The 17,969-nt window shown below is 36.8% G+C and overlaps 1 protein-coding gene across 1 annotated transcript; it reads right to left on the bottom strand.

Moving 5' to 3' along the window:
• Positions 1-2,591: 2,591 nt before the first annotated feature.
• Positions 2,592-13,050, bottom strand: LOC120348233 (monocarboxylate transporter 10-like). Its single transcript, XM_039418342.2, has 9 exons — positions 12,905-13,050; positions 12,250-12,450; positions 11,646-11,823; positions 10,797-11,040; positions 10,341-10,508; positions 9,766-9,937; positions 9,424-9,611; positions 3,702-3,880; positions 2,592-2,980 (listed from the first exon to the last, which is right to left on the bottom strand). Exons 1-9 carry the CDS (start codon positions 13,004-13,006, stop codon positions 2,715-2,717), a joined length of 1,698 nt encoding a protein of 565 aa, XP_039274276.2. The 5' UTR covers positions 13,007-13,050; the 3' UTR covers positions 2,592-2,714.
• Between the last annotated feature and the right edge of the window lie 4,919 nt (positions 13,051-17,969).

Genomic DNA, 17,969 nt, shown 5'->3' with positions numbered 1-17,969 from the left:
TCAAATTTTCATAATCAGCAATCTTGGTACTTCAATTATTTTTCACATTTAATGGGTACTTACCAGCAGGTAGTGATATTCTTTTGAATTAAACGGCACATGGGATAAATTTACGATGACGTAATCATTTTTAAGGAAATTGTACATTATAAAGATGATTTGTACCGGAGATGTCAGTTAACGGTTAAGATAAATCGTAACCGCTAACCATCTGAAATCGGTTAACCAATTAACCATCCCCAGTCCTAATAATAAGGCTCAATCGCATGATGAGCCAGAACAGCAGCGGACATTTGCTACGGTCATTTCCAGTGGCGGCGCGTCAATAGGGCCAAACGGGGCAATGCCCCGGTTGTTTTTTCGGTATAATAAAAAATATTCGAAAAATACCTCAATATCGGTTGCACAGACTGCCTACACTAGCCATATTCTCCCGACATGGTTCATTTTTCGCTCGCAAAGCCTTCGCCGAACGTCGACGGGGCGACGCCGATTTTGCCCCGGTTGCTCATTGTATATCGTATTGACATTTCATTCCGGCGGCTGGCGGATTACTCGCCTACCTGTAACCGTACAGATAGGATAGCATTTATATATTTATCCCGTTTTTTTAGCATTTTGAACGCAAATCAGGCAGAGATGAGATGACCTTTTGCCTTTATTCCTCAGGCCTACATGTTTACAAACTTCAAATGACATGAAGATTTTTTTGAAGCAACATTTTTTTCGAGGAAGTGCGCCGTGAATTTTTTTTCTCTGATAATTTGGCGCCGCACGAACAGAATGTTTGGCAACCGATGAATTATTGAAATAACACACTCACGATAATCCTGATGGCATGTATAAGCTTCTTCTATACCTGGGATGGCGAATCTTTTTAATGAGCAGGTCATAATGGTAATAAATTATATTTTTTTTATCACGAAAAAAAGACGATGGATCATAGATACCTAACAATGAGAAACTTGCTGTTACATATCTTCTGCAAGTCATAAAACCTTGTTGATATTGTGTAGTTTTAGGCAGTAGTTTGTGTAGTTTTTACACATGCAGCACTTATATCATGACAGAGGTGATTTCTGGTACTCAATTTTACGAAATTCATGCGCGAAAACATGAATCCAATGTCATGGCTACGTTTTTATGCTATTTTTTCAATGGTTCGTGAGAGTTTGGAAGGAAATTCCACCCTGGTGGAATTGTATTTTTGCATCGCATTTCAATCACATTGAAGTCACTACCATCCAGCTCAGTTGGTATATATCCAGTCTGTTAAAATTTGTTTTCCAAACGGCATTGCATGAAAGCAATGGTTGTGAGCAGTGGTGGGATTCAGCCGGTTTGCACCGGTTCTATAGAACCGTTTCAAGGATTTTTTTGAAATCAGCGAACCAGTTAGCATTACTAATACAATAATAATAATAAAATAACACTTATAATATATGACTTTTTTGTGAGAAAACCGGCTGACAAAACATTTGAATCCCACCACTGGCTGTAAGCAATAGTTTATTCAAGCAATGACAGGCAAAAGCTCGTATTTCCGGCTACGCTCTAATGCACATACTTCGCGCCGCCTCCTTTCCGCTCTCTTTGGCTACTCTACATGTTGTTTACGCGTACTACCAGACATAGGCTACCTTATGCATAACTTGACACGTATAGGTCGGATAGGGTTCCATTACATTTGAACCCACGTACATTTGAACCCATGACAATTGCACCTGTATGCTATTGCACCTATGGAATTTTTTTTTGTTTCACGGATAGTTAAACCCATACTAACCCTAACCCATGGGTTTTAGCACCCGCATATAGATTGAACCCGTGGATATACGCATGGGTTCAAATGTACGGTCACCGTTGGATAGATATCACATGCCATTGCCAATTTCAGCGCATTAGGCATTTAATTAGCATATCATGTGTTAGTGTGTACGGTACACCCCTGGTACACCCTATCGATGTGGTACACCCATTGAACTTTTTGGTACACCCTGGGGTGTACTATACACCCGGTTGACGAGCACTGATGTAGAGGCAATTGCTTGGTACAGTTAACAGTACATGGAGACGATGGAGTACTCGCTTATGAAATCTATTGACTCTGAATGAACATCACCTGAATGGCTGTATATGCATGTTGAGTTAGCTATGTATGCATATGGCATTGGTAGTATATATATGCATATTTAGTTGGCTGCATATGCACAGGAGTGCTACTTCGAAAACGGCGAAGCTGTCAAATATCTAGTGCGGTTCGTCGGAAGCATTCAACGTACGAATAGTTACGTCACTTCACTACAGCCTACGTAGGAAACCAGATTACTCGTGGTGCTTTTGGTATGATCGGCGCTAAAGCGGTCCCTTTTGGGGGTTACGATCGCATCTGGCGGAGAAAATTATCTTCAAAACTAAAATTTCATAACAAATTCATTTTCTGTCATGATAACGTTTTTGATATCAACAATAAAATAAATAAAACTGATGAAACTAACAATTTCCATGTTTTTCTAGTAATAATTCAAAATCTATAGGCAGTTTCAAAAATGGCTGATTGAATTTAAAAATTCAAAATATGGCGTGGCAGCGGAAGCGTCGCAAAAATTGCGATTTCATATATAGTGGAGTCTGAACCTTGTTATTTAAGTTGAGATTTACGGAATTTATTCAACAATTATAGCAATAGAATAAATGTTTAGAAAAGGCGTTTTCTACTTTTCGGTTTTAGAAGAGTGAAAAATTGTACAAATACTGGGAAATGATTTCCGATCAACTGTATCGCCTGCCTTGAGATCATCTTCTGTCGGGTCAATATCTAATTTCGATGGATCAATTGATAAAAAGCTTGTAGCAGGCTGTTGACTTTGCTTTTGTGCCCACAATGGAATTAGGAATAATGTAAAAGTACTAAGAATCATTGGAGAACCAGCAAAGTAGAATGCTCCAGAATAATCTCCTTCTATATCTCGGATAGCACCTGTAAAAAGACGTCGTTTCTTTTATTAGGTTCAATTTGATAACGATCAGTTTAATTCTACGTTATTGATAAATAGGTACTTAGTACAGTGCAATATCGATTGTCTGTAGGAAAGTTTTCACATATCTAAGACGTAGATTCAGTCAGTTCGTAAGTGAATGCGCTAAAGTTGTTAGTCGAAACAGACAATTTTAATGGAATATCACGGTTTTTATTTCACGATATTATCATTCAAGAAATGGAAAGTTTCTCATAAACTTTAAGACGTATTTTGACACAATATTAGAACATAGTCTGCATTTATTGTTCAAGCCTGTTTTCCTGATCAGGTGTCCATAAAGCCAAGGGCCTACAGATGAAATTTAGAGGGTGCATGATCTTCGCATGCATTAGTTGAAGGGAAAATAGCAAAACGAAATTACTCGATATTGTGGTCTGAATTGTTATCGCAACTATAAACCAGGCAGACAACGCAATATTTTGCTCGTATAAACAAATATTTTTTTAACTAAGGCAAAACTAAATGGACTAGTTGTATTCAAAAGGATTCTCAACTTTCGGGAAAATTAATAAATGATTTTATGGAAGGGCAGAAATTGGAACCTCCGGTTTAAACAGTAGGCTAATTTGTTTTGGTGCCGTATTTTATATTCGATCCTCATTATTACCTACTACAGAAGAATTACAATGTGTAAAAACAACTTATGTTTCATACACCCACCCGCAATTGGAGGCCCAAGAGCGCTACACGATATTACAGCAAGAAGACATCCCCATGCTATTGTCATATTTTCATTTCCAACAAGATCCAGTGTCATCACGGGAAGTAATATCTCTATTCCACCGTCTACGAGTCCCAAGATAAGCACGTATACAAGAACGCCGCCCTCCGACGGAATGCTGAAATTCGTTTAAAGTTTCGTGAAAATTACCACTGTAACAACAATAATAACCAAGGTAATCGTAAACCCGTCGTGGTCAAGCTTGGACAAATGCGCCATTGCAATTGTTTCAATAGGGCTGAAGGCTGTAAGCTACGTATTGACAATCGCAAAGCAATCCTATAGCATTCAATGTACTGCATCAACATTTTAAAAAATGTTCAATTTCCTATACATGCTGAGGTGTTATTATTTCGAACGTTTGCTTATGCCAAAGATATGTCTCGGTCCGCTGTTGGAATGAAAGTAGATATGTTGCCTGCATGAGTCTCAATAGTGCTGGAGTGTAAACAGTCAAATTAACTTATGTAGCTCTTAGTGTGTCAGCTCTGCAGTTAACTGTGCCTCTCCTATGAATATTTCCACTAAACAAGAGAGAGATGCTCAAATATGTGGACACGAAAACCAAAACGATGTAGTATACGGTATGCAATTTTTCACAGTAGACTATCGGTGCTGCTGGCTACCAGATGGCAGCCAACGCGGAACAGCCACAAGATGCGCATTTTTTAATTTTGATGACGATGAAAGGGTTAGTTACCGAATTCTAGGAGAATTTCTATGAAATTAAACTTTCTTTATTAAATTAATTGAGATCACGTTAAGCAAGTGAGATCTTGTTCCAAATAGCATCAAGATATCTATGACATGGGATAGTGTTAGAGCAGGGTGGTCCAAGGTTGTCGGCTTCGCGGGCCACAAAATTATTTTTGCATTGTTCGCGGGCTACAATAGTGCCAAGAATAGGTAAACAGTGCAATACGAAACAAACACTATTATTGTGCAAACACATAGTTATCAGACATAGCCATCCCAGGCTAACAAAAATTCGCATTCGAATTTTAGTTTTCTATGATGCCTTTATTGTTAGCATATATTCCCGACCAAAAAGATAGAAAGCTAGATAATAATTTAGACTGCTAAGCACATCATTCAACTTCGCTAGTTGCCTCAGCTAGCCATAACACTAGTCAATTCAGTGACATTATTGATGTAACAATATGTTATGAAAGATAACAGGATACCGATTCTAGGCTTTATTAAACATAAGAACACCACTACCACAACTTAACACTGTAAACAATAGAATAACACGCAAACAGTAAAGTGTGCAGTACGACAGAACCAGAGCAATCAAGAGTACATTGTTTATCTGATAATTACACTGTAAAGAAATACTAACACCACAATTTCCCCCTCCTAAAAGATTATTTAACAAAAGTTTAATAAACATTTCACTCATAGTAATGTAAACGATCAATTGGACGTTTTTCTCTAGTAGAACGCCTAGGAGCCGGGGTGTCTATCTTCTTCATTGGGGATGTTTCGCGTTTTTCATCATCACCAGGAATATTTGACTTTTCTTCCCCTTCTTGAATTTCTGATTGGTTGATAACGGGATGCGATATTTTTGGTACATAGTCGGAATCTGCTGTATCAGCCTGCTTTACAGGTAATTGAGAATGTTGATTATCGGAGGAACTTCCATTATTTTCACTTCCAAACGACGTACCATCACCACACGGTGCAAGATGCTTTGTTGATACTGTTGAGGTTTTACCATCTGAATACCGAATATGAGCGTAATGTCTGTTCGCATCTAGAAGTTCCACTTCATCGACGTATGGATCAGATTTGTTTCTTCTAATCTGTCTCTTGAGAAGAACAATTTTAGAATTTGTCAGCCACGTTGGAACGGCATATCCTGTGGTAGATCTTCTTGCAAAATTGAACAACCGTTCATGTGGTGTTGCATTCGTTGCAGTACACAATAGTGATCTGATGGAATGCAAAACATCTAATAGAACGTCTTGCCAACATTCAATTGGCAAACCTTTTGACATTAAAGCAAGTTTTATTCCTTTCCAAATTGTACCATTGCACCTTTCTACTTGACCATTCGCCGAAGGATTGTAAGGAGTTGTTCTACTGTGAGACACACCCTTTTCTTGCAAAAATCTTTTAAACTCACAACTCATGAAAGCCGAACCACGATCAGTATGTATGTAAGCAGGCATTCCAAATACAGCGAACAATGGAGTTAGACTTTTTATGACACTGGCGGCCGAAACATCAGGTGTTGGAATAGCAAAGGGAAATCGTGAAAACTCGTCAATTACGCAGAGAAAATATTTGTTGCGATTGTTCGACGGAAGAGGTCCCTTGAAGTCAATACTTAAACGTTCAAAGGGCTGAGTCGCTTTTACAAGAGTTCCTGCTTCAGGCCGATAGTATTTAGGTTTTATCTCTCTGCATACACGGCAATTCAAGACAGTTCGCTTAACGTCTTCAGTCGAATAAGGTAAATTACGGACCTTAACAAAATGAGCGAATCTAGATATACCTGGATGGCATAAAGCATCATGTAATTTAGTGAGGATATTAGTAGAAGGTAGAGCGCATGAAATCCTCGATAGAGTGTCTGGTGCAACATTGTCTTTGCCTGGTTTGTATGCGATATCGAAAGAGTAACCGGATAGCTCAATTCTCCATCTTGTTATTTTTTCATTTTTGATTTTACCTTTGTGGCGCAAATCAAACATGTAAGAGACACTTTTCTGATCTGTTTTCATGATGAAACGTCTTCCTGTTAAAAAGTGACGCCAATGTCGTACTGCTTCAACTATGGCCATAGCTTCTTTTTCGACCGAAGGGTGTTTAAGTTCAGAGCCGTGTAATGTACGTGAAAAAAATGCCACGGGACGACCAGATTGATTTAGTGTCGCTGCTATAGCAATATCTGAAGCATCAGTTTCCAATTCAAATGGAATATTTTCATCAACGGCAATGAGAACAGCATTTTCTATTAACTGTTTTAGTTCATAAAAAGCTCCAATAGCAGTGTCAGTAAGAGGAAAAGAGGTCGATTTTGTTAATGATCTGATTCTATTTGAGAAGTTTGGAATTCATCTAGAATAGTATGAAAAGAATCCCATGCATCTGCTCAATTCTTTAGAATTTGATGGTATTGGAAGTTGGCGTAAAGGTTTTAATCTTTCGGGATCTGGACGAATTTCACCTTCAGCAATTTGATATCCTAAAATCGGCAATGTTCGAGTAGTCCATATACTTTTTGATTCATTAAAATTCAATCCTCGTTGTTTTGCAGATTCCAGGAAAGCAGCCAGGTTTTTGTCGTGATCCTCTTTAGTCATTCCACAAATAGTTATGTTATCCAAATATGGAAAAACTCCTCGCAGTTGTTCTTCTTTCACGAGCTGCTTCATTATCCGCTGAAAACAAGAGACCCCGTTTGTGATTCCGAAAGGCAGCCTTGTGAATTGGTATAAATTTCCCTCGGCTTCAAACGCGGTAAACTCTCTGTCTTGGTGTTTCAGTGGAACTTGATGATAAGCGCTAGTGAGATCAACAGTACTAAAAACTCGATATTGTGCGATTTCATTCACTAACTCTGAAATGTTTGGCAATGGGAAAGCGTCCAATAAAGTGAACTTGTTAATAGTTTGCGAGTAATCAATTGCCAAACGTTTCTTTCGATTTTCTGCTTTAACCACAACGACTTGAGCTCTCCATGGCGAAAGGCATGTTTCGATAATTCCTTCTCGCTGAAGTCTTGCTACTTCGTCTCGAATGAATAATCTATCTTCGTGTGAATATCTTCTCGATTTAGTGGCGATTGGATGACAGTCCGCAGTTAAATGTTTGAATGGTTCAGGTGGGGTTATTTTCAATGACGAGAAACCACAAATTGATAATTCAGGTTTTTTACCACCGTAGTGAAATCTTACACTTTTATGCAGGGTTTGGAAATTGAGTCCGAGGATCATATCAGCGCATAAGCTGTCGATTACACCAAACTTAACTCCGCAATATTTATGATTATTATAGTATAAATCCATTTCAGTACATCCAAGAACTTCTACTGAACATTTAGACGATGCCATGGAAATGACATTCTTTGTCGGACGAACGTTGAGCCTAAGAGATTTTACCAGCCTTGGGTGAATATAATTTTCCGTACTACCACTGTCGAACAAAGCTCGTACTTTTCGTTGACCGACTTCTACCAAGGCTGTGGCTTGTCGTAATGTAGACGGAGCGTATCCAACATGAGTATAAGATTTGTCATGAATAGTAGCTAATGTTGAATGTGGTATCATTGCTGAAATGTCAATGCGACTGCTGGAGTCATTGTTCGAAATAGTTCTTCCGCGACAGACCTTTGCAAAATGTCCTTTCTTTTGACACTTGAAACAGACTACTTCGCGAGCTGGGCATTTCGATCGTGGGTGTCTACTATTACCACAGAAAAAGCATTTACTTCTAATAGTCATCGCTGCATTATCTGGCACCGATCCAACATCGAAATTGTTAGATTGTATCGTTGAAGGTGCTGCTCCGACGGAAGCTGCTCCATTGTGGTTGGTTCGTTAAGTTATGTTTAATAAATTGTTATGAAAGATAACAGGATACCGATTCTAGGCTTTATTAAACATAAGAACACCACTACCACAACTTAACACTGTAAACAATAGAATAACACGCAAACAGTAAAGTGTGCAGTACGACAGAACCAGAGCAATCAAGAGTACATTGTTTATCTGATAATTACACTGTAAAGAAATACTAACACCACACAATATGTCAAGAGATTTTTCTGATAAATTTTATTACGAAACAACACGAAATGCGATTATTTGATTACTCTCCGAATGTGGCGCGGCCCACAAATAATAAAGTGGTTGAGAAAAATGCAGATGCTGTTATCACCCAGCCCCATCCCCCGTTAGGTGTATCGTCTTCTTTTGAATGTGTGTTCAATTGTTCGTCTGGCTGTTGTGTAGGGAAATGTTGTAAGATAAGAAACCTATACTGCGAAATAGCGAGCCTCAAGTTCTTCATATAATCATTTATTAAGCCAAAATTCCAGAAAAAAGCATGGCCTGACAATCCAATGCATAGATTTATTTTATGAATTTACATCTCTCGTGTTGTTCCCGCTATTTTTGCGTTTTTGTTTTATAACATGATTATATAGTAATATTTAAATATAGGGAAACTGCTCAATCAGTTATTGTTATTTGAGGCATAAATTAAATTGCATTTATTAATAGTGCTGGAGTGTAAACAGAGAAATAAACTTATGTAGCTCTTAGTGTGTCAGCTCTGCAGTTAACTGTGTCTTTTCTATGAATTTTTCCGCTAAACAAGAGAGCGATGCTCAAATATGTGGACACGAAAACCAAAACGATGTAGTACGGTATGCAATTTTTCACAGTAGACTACCGGTGCTGCTGACTACCAGATGGCAGCGAACGCGGAACAGCCACAAGATGCGCAATTTTTAATTTTGATGACGATGAAAGTGTTAGTAACCGATATGAGAGATTATATGAGAATTTCTATGAAATTAAACTTTCTTTATTAAATTAATTGAGATCACGTTAATTAAGCAAGTGAGATCTTGTTCCAAATAGCACCAAGATATCTATGACATGGGATAGTGTTAGTTAGAGTAATGATTATATTGAATATTTGTACCTTGGAAATATGATGTTCGTCAAGCCCATAACAAGTGCGCTTAGTTGTGACATATACAATCGGTTAACTTTTGGTGAATCCGCGATGTGTCCGAATAGCAATCTACTGATACCTGACGTGATTCCCATCAAACTGAGCATACTCGAACCAAAATCACGATCACCGCCGATATCGTTAACGTGTTTAACCTGCGTCAATTGTGGAAGAGAATAAAAAATGATAATATTTTTTGGTTCTATTGAATTCAGATATATATTACAAAAATGCCTTTGAAATTAACGTGGAAGTTCACTGAGTAGCAATGGAAGGGAAATTGAGAAAAAAAAACGGGCCCAAACTTACCAAATGCACAAACGGCACCAAGTACCCCAATTTGCATAAACCAACCGATATGGCCCAGATAATAAAAGCTTTGTTTTTCCACAAAGAAAGGTCCATAATGAATCTCTTCGCGGGAGATCTTTGAATTCTTTCCTCAATTGTTGGCGCTGGCTGTTCGCAAAAATTTGGAGGCCTGTATGGACAAAAATGTAATCTAAATAGCTTCGTTTATCTGCAAATGATTAAAAAGTACGTTTGAAAAAACTAAAATAAAGCTTGAAGATTGAATTTATTTTATTTTTTTTATTATATATACCATAAGCACTTCGCAATGAATGCATTTCGTGCAGAGCAAATAATAGTCACAATTTACATAAATATAAGATATAAGTTAGTACATTTATCATCAAATATACATCCCAAATATTGATTTGCAAAATTATGCACCGCAAGAGGGTTCCTCGTGTATGGTTACAAGTGATTACCATAGAGGCGAATTACGATTGTACATTCATTTAGTCCGCGTGATACTGGCTCTAGCATACTCAAGTTGATAGCTTATTATAATATTTATCGGCAGTTAACTTAAGTATTACCTGTATGTCAAAGCGCATAGAAAAGTTATTGATACAATCGCAGCTATCATTCTCAGTGCGCTACGCCAACCCAGATGGTACGTGAGAAGATTGTAAATAGGAGCCATGACTACAGTTCCCAGAGAACTACCACAAAAGACAATTCCGGTTGCGAAGGCTCTTCGTGAACTAAGAAAACAGAAAGAGTATAAATGACAACAGTGTGGGAATGTGTAGGGTGTAATTTTTACTTTATTAAAGTATTTATTCCATTGGAGACTTGTTGCTTATCACTTTCTTTTTTGCGAGTGTTTCGTGTATTTTTGACGTTTATTGTAACATTTATTGAAGAAAGAATACAAACTATTCACAATCTTCAGCTATTTATTGTGATTTTATTTATATTTATATTTTTCATTAAAGATTTCATTTTTAATTGTTGGCTGATGTGAAATCGATTGATAAATTAGTATTCACCTGAAGTATTTGCTCACAATAACAACACCTTGCATATAACTCAGACTTGTGCCAAATCCAAAACCGAGACCATATGTCAAAGATAACATATCGATAGATGTAGCAAATGAAGACCAAAGCAAGCTCATCGTTGCCACTCCAACACCCACCATGGCAACGATCCGGCAACCAAATTTGTTGGACAAGATACCTCCTACTGGTCCGAATATCAATATGCATCCAAAAGCTATCGATCCAACTGTTGCTATTCGAATAGAAAAACAAGTATTCAATATTGCTTGATCTTCATACACCGTGGTTTACACAAAACCAATAGCGACGGGTGGTAGTAGTATATAGTAGCCTATGATTCGAATAAATAACCGAATGTATCGGGGACCATCAATGCTTATTGTTTTTAGTATGTCCCTTCTCTTCCAAATTCGATAGCTATCATTAGGTAACTATTGAATATAACCACGGGGGGACATTGGTTTACTGTTATTGCACAAGTCAGGCCTATTCAGGAGAGACAATAAACTGAAATCGGGAACATTCGCTGTATATCAACTCAGCAACCGGTATGTTTTCCGATTATTAATTTTTCACCAACCTGCTGGAAGAACAGATATCAGATACCACAATCTACGATGTATAGCGCGACCTTATTGACTAATAGACAAAACAATGAAAATGTTAAAATGATTTTAATTAAATGAAAACGAAGTTCAGTAGTATTGAGGGCGCACCGCACTGCTAACGAGAAAATATTTATTTTCGTTCGTTTACGAGTGCTGTTGCTGGTAGTTTTATTAACCTATAGTCACCTATCACAAAAAAAAGAAGAGAAAAAGTCCTTTACATACGTACATGTTTTGAATAGCGATTCTCCAAACTCGTGAACAAGGTCAAGAAACAGCAATCCGAATATATTGTGAGTCCCGATGATAATTACGTTGAGAAAAAATGCAGATGCTGTTATCACCCAACCCCATCCTCCGTTAGGTGTATCGTCTACTTTTGAATGTGTGTTCAATTGTTCGTTTGCCTGTTGTATAGGGAAATATTGTAAGATAATAAACTTATACTACGAAATAGCGAGCCTCGAGTTCTTTATATAATCATTTATTGAGCCAAAATTTCTGCAGAAAAAGCATGGCCTGACAATCCAATGCATAGATTTTTTTTCATGAATTTACATCTCTCATGTTCCCGCTTCTTTCTGCCTTTTTGTTTTATAACATGATTATATAGTAATATTTAAATATAGAAAAACTGCTCAGGTATTGATGTTTGAGACATAAATTAAATTGTATTTATTTAATAACAAGTTAAACCAATCACCTGCATAAGTTTTAGTAATAGGAGTTGGAACAGACAGAAATTTGAGACAAAATGGCATGTTTTATGAATGCCTATAGGTCGAATTTCGACAACTGCATGTAACTGCATAACGTGATACTAGCATACATACCTCAATGTCATCTTCGGTACTGAAGTCAAACTGTCTACCCGGAAAATCTATAATGACCATTTCCTCATCACAAATAGTAACCGATCTCTTTTCTGAACTTTCGTCTGCAGCATCATACATTAGTCGAACAAAACTAGGGCTAACTTCTGCTGGCTTTTTTAGTATGGAAACAACACCATCCGATGGCGCAGTGAAGTCTTTCTGTAACGTATATTTTGGAAATTTTATACAAAAATAAATAAACTGATATATATACATATTCTTTTTACAAATGTCACTTTCGTTTAGTATATTACGTTTATCAAAAACCAAGCGTGTAATAACGATTAATGTGAGAGAATGAAATAGTTTGATTTTTACGCGTCTGATTTTAGCTAGTTATGTCATTCCGTTAAGACCGTTATATGATTGCGACTGTGATTACTCGATAGCCAACTAGTTTCATTAAATGCAACTACTATCTTAAATGCTCCCCCAGTGTCTGATGCAATTGCTGTGAGCAATGAAGTACAGTATATATGTCAACGTAAAACATGTAAGTCTAGTTTCATGTCAACTTTGTTTAATCATATCTACAAAACACTTCTTGAATGTTGCTTTTTAATCACAACCCCTGACATTGTTCTAACCTGAAGTTTTAAATTCTCTTACTGACCTTAGGTGGTGGAGTGCTGTGCTCATCGTTTTCAGGTTCATTTTTTATGCTTGGTATCTCATAAACTTTGGATATTTCTTGCGTTTTGGGGGCTTTAGACATTTTGAACTTTCAGAATATAGGCCTACTGCGTGCAACGGATGATTTGTTTTTGGAAATATAGGAACGCAGTATCTATCGTTTGTGACGACACAATACATTTAAAAAGTATGGAAGTTTCGGGAACTTTATGACATTCATTTACTTGATGATTTCGAGACAAATATACTGTAGGCTACATCTTGCTTAGGAGTGAAATTCTGACCTATCGCTGTTTCCCAATTCCAATAGATCGCATTTTAGCCTATTTGCGCAAATGAGCAACATTATTGTATTATGGTCGACACCAAAATGAATATATTTATTGGACACGTAGTGGACATAGCGATCGTTTCAATATTATGTTGTTATTCTTGTTCTTTGACACGTTTTTAAAAAGTCGCTTTTCTCTTTGATTACTGGACCAATTGCTTTGAAACTTTCAGTGGTTAAAGATAAAAATTTTCTTCAGAAGGCTATTACTTTTTTTTGCTATGACGTCATCAAAATTATTGCCATTAGGTGGCGCTACGTGTCCACATATTTGAGCATAGCTCTCCTGTTATTCATAATCATTGACCATAGCCAGGCCGAAATTGGGGGTGGAAGCAATTTTTTATCGTATAATGACGTAATACGACGCTTACTCACTGCATTTTGCTCCGAACAAGGCTAGATGAAAGCGGCCACTGATATCTAACAATATCTTAAAATACGCTACACAGACTTACTTCGCTGCCGAAGTTATCCCAGGTATACGAGCGCGCATTTTCATCTATCGTTCATATGGCGAAAGGGTATTGATAACCAGCCAAGAAAAGTAAGTTTTCAGTAAATCGTTCAAGAATTGAGTAAAGTGGCGTTGAAAAAGGCGTGAGAAGGTATATCTGCAAATGCTCTATAATTCCATTAAAAAAATTAAACGTGGGGGTCTGTGGTTTGCATAAACTCCGTGCATATTTTGCTGTTCGTTTGGTTTGGCATAAAACGTATGCACCACTTATGGGATAATTTGGTTTGGTTTATTTTGCCATCTGTGTAGATTTAGGATAAAATATCAAATCTCTTACATAGTTTGGTTTATAGATAAATATAAGAGTTGGAATGCCCGGGCTCATTTATCACTGTATTGCTTGTAGGCTATTCCTCTGCTGTTGCTTGTAGGCCAACTGCAAGTATTTTCACAATGCTTCCAACCTCAATAAGACAAAGAAATACACATGTATACATACAATTTCGTGGTTTTGCACTCTTCTTCAAATTTGCCAGTTTACAGCTTTTTTCAAATATTTAGGGATAAATCAAATTACTCAATGGCCAACTTCTCTTATAGTTTTGTTACAGTGATCATCAATTAGTGGAAAACTACGTAAATAAACGAGTCTGAAATTACCTATCAGTAGGCAACTTTCAAATGGCAGATGGTTTAAAGCAGGGGTGTGCAACCTTTATTCCAGGAGGGCCAGATATCGTGTTTCCCCGAAAAAAAGACAGTGTCTTATTTCAATTTTCCTCCGAAAAATAGCACTAGGGCATTTTTTTCGGGGATGTCTTATAATTTTATTCACCAAAAACAAAATTAAAAAGTACAAATTTAGGAGATTTTCAAATATGAAAACCGATATCTATTTACTTAAATGACACGTTTTCCGATCTCACACGTTTTAGAATAATCATTTATAACGAATGGGAAAGATTTCTTGCTATCGACCAGGTAAAAACAATTCGCGTTATTGACTAGGTCTTATTTTAAGGGGAGGGCTTATACTGAAATCATTCTTAAAATTCAGGCTAGGTCTTATTTTCGGGGTAAAGCCGCGTGCCACACCTAGAAACTCTACTGACAAAAGGCTCTGGATACGAAAAATTCAACTTACGAAAATTCTACTTGTAAAAATATTGCTTCAGCTAACGTAAGATTTTCGGTAATCCCGAAGTATGTGAACCAAGATGGCGGACACTGGAACGTATCATGTGTAGGCCAGGCAACGACTAACATAACGGTACCGGGTTAGAGTTAGTCTATAATTCCAGGTACAAATACTACGGGAGTCACTTGGCTAGTGTAGGAACTCGTAATAAAACTAAAATAAGAAAAATTGGAATAAAATTATGGCCTAACTCTAACCTGGTACGCATACTACGTTCCGGTGTCCGCCATCCTGGTTCACATACTTTGGGAGTACCATATTATGTCCTAGTTTTGTGAGGGCTTAGAACGGATTAGGGCATATATATGTAAAAAGCTCTCTACTTTCGGAATTTTCTACGAAAGGTGCTTCCGGAACGAATTAATTTCGTAGTTTCGGTTGTAGAAATGTTGAGTTAAAACGCAAAAAATTCTAAAGAAAACTGCTATTCAAATTTATTGTCACACCGACATTAAAAGGGAATCAGCGAGAACACGTTTTTATAACTTTTGCTAGCTAGTTATGCTAATATGACAGTGACACTCAGGTACTGGTATAGGCTTTGCACGTACCGGATTAACTAAAATAAAAACTGGTTTTGTGGGAACACCATTCAAAATTGTCACCTCTTTGCGGGTTGTGAACAGTAAACTATTTTGCGAGCGCCAACTCGCGAAATAAGCATAATTTTTGCTATGGACATTTCTCCGACCTTAGAACCCAGGGAAACTCTCTTTATTATAGTAAAAATTTCGATATATACTTATTTCGACCGTTTTTTGAGGTTAAAGGTCGGGTGAATTCATGTGGTCAAAGGTTTGGAAATGTTTTACAGTGTTGCTTAGTTACCAGATACTAAGTTTATTGTAGGTCAGGAGACCTTTTAGACAGAATATGTTTATTTATTGCGTTTACGTTCCACGCGTAAATAATGTTCACTTATTTGTACAAATTTAAAAACGACTTAAAGATAGGACCCTGTTTCAATACAAATTACACATTGAAGTAGATATCCAGGTATTTTCTCAATATAACTAATTAAACGATAAATGTGCATTCCACAAACGATTGAAATTGTGGAAACTTATCGAAAACCGCCAATGACGGCACCATTACTACACAATAGGGTGATGTAAAAGCTTTCATAGAAAAGATTTTATGAGAACTGCCATGAATACGATTTATTTATAGTAGAATAGTAGCAGCTCGTTTTGACATGATCATACTGAACATACGGCCTATTCTTCAATTTCGAGCATAAGACATTTAATATAGGCTACTGATACTCACAAGTTTTTGAATCAGTAAGAACACGATTTGTTCAATACATGTATGTAGTCCACACATATGGTATCCTATGTGGAAACTTTTGAATATTTGGTCCAATTTTGAAATTTGGAGCTTTTGGGTTTAGACTTATATAATGAAATAGGTCACAAACGGGATTACGGAATCTGATACACAAGGTGGCAAATCAAATTTTCGCAATGATCGAAAATGAAGGAATAATTGAAACTTGTTGTAAAAGAACTGATCATTTTTACTTTTTTATATGAAATAGTTTAAGAGAGTCATCACAAGTTTTGAACAACTTCTGTTAAAGTATTACCTTTTACCGTCAGCGATCTTTAGTAGAATTGGAGAATTAGAGGAAGCTCGATGAAACCATCCAGCCTCGCATTCTCTGATTCTAAACGGCCTATTAACATGTTTCTCTGCTTAAAATGGCCTCACCAATCAACCTCAAATTTAATGCTGGATTTTGAGAGAATCTCATGAGCTATACTAAGTGTTGTTCAATGCTTCAAATTCCAATAAGTTGACTGTGAAAGTGGTCTATGGCATAAGTTCTGAAAGTGCTCTACACGGAGCCATTCGTTTACTAATTAAAGCCTACTGACTTGGCGGATTATGTGACTGCCCAAAGAAGAAATCACGTCATAATGAGATTTGACAACGGTAGCGTCGAAATATGGAAACAAGGCGCTAATCCAATATGACATGATCTATTTTATAAGTTCCAATAGATAATTTTTATAAGTTTATTGTGAGTTCATAAATAATAGTCAACCACTCCACGGGCTCCTTGACATCAAAATTTAAAAAAAAACTGCGGAGGCTATGCAATGGTGTTAGGTGAAATGAGCCTATGGAAACTATCTTTAATTATGAGAGCGGCTTTGGGCTAAGAGCTGAACGAGATCTACTCGGTTATTAGTACACGTGTAAATAAAACATGTCCGTAGCTAAATTGTGAACTATCATGTTTTAACATTTTTTGAAAATGTTTATGACGCCATAATAAATTTCCACAAAACCATAGTATATTGTGACGTCATGAGTGATTTTTATAGAGCTCATGACATCATTTTTAAAGGGCGCCCACACGAAATGGTGTCGGCCTAGTATATCTTGCCTAAAACATGCATGGCAAAACTTTTTTTATGAATCGGTCGAAAATTGTACTTTTTGCGGAGAAGACGCCTGCGGGTCATGGATATAAGCGATGTCTGCGTCAATACAAAAAAAAAAATTGCCGTTGCTTTTTTTCGCAAGACTTCTAAATCCTTGGTTGTAATTGTGTAGTTTAGCTTTAATTATCGAAAAACCTATAATAGTTCACTTTCAGTTAAATTGAATTAAGGCCAGATTTATTATCAATTTATCACTGAAATATTAGTGTGTTTTATATATTAGTTCGTTAATTCACAAGAAAAAATATTGTGGGCGATCCATAAAAATAACTTGAATTTTTTCATACGGCATTACAGACTTTGTGTGTGTAATATAAATTAGCAATGTGTTTTGTGTAGGTACCATTTTTTTTATTCTAATCGCTATTCGAAACCTGATCAAATACGTACAGTATGATAAGAAATCTGTAGGAACACTCGATTTATGCGTGGGAATTTTCTACGATTCTGACAATTCCAATTTTTCCGATTTTCTGCCGCGCACATTTACAAAGAAATTTTATTAGGAAAATTAGCTTAAATCAAGGTCGCATGCATTCACTAGCCTATATTTAAAATAAAGCGTATCGAAGAAGGTGTAGTAGTTTTAGTTTAGAGTAGACT

The sequence above is a fragment of the Styela clava genome, chromosome 1 (genome assembly GCF_964204865.1).
Source record: "Styela clava chromosome 1, kaStyClav1.hap1.2, whole genome shotgun sequence".
Taxonomy (NCBI): Eukaryota; Metazoa; Chordata; class Ascidiacea; order Stolidobranchia; family Styelidae; genus Styela; species Styela clava.
Note: the sequence above shows the minus strand (reverse complement) of the source record. Positions and strands in the feature narration are given on the sequence as shown.

Coding starts and splice junctions, on each gene's coding strand:
- LOC120348233 (XM_039418342.2), bottom strand. CDS start 13,006: ATGTCTAAAGCCCCCAAAACGCAAGAAATATCCAAAGTTTATGAGATA. Junction 11,824..12,249: donor GTACCGAAGATGACATTGAG/GTATGTATGCTA, acceptor CCTATACAACAG/GCAAACGAACAATTGAACAC. Junction 11,041..11,645: donor AGAATCGCTATTCAAAACAT/GTACGTATGTAA, acceptor CTATTCGAATAG/CAACAGTTGGATCGATAGCT.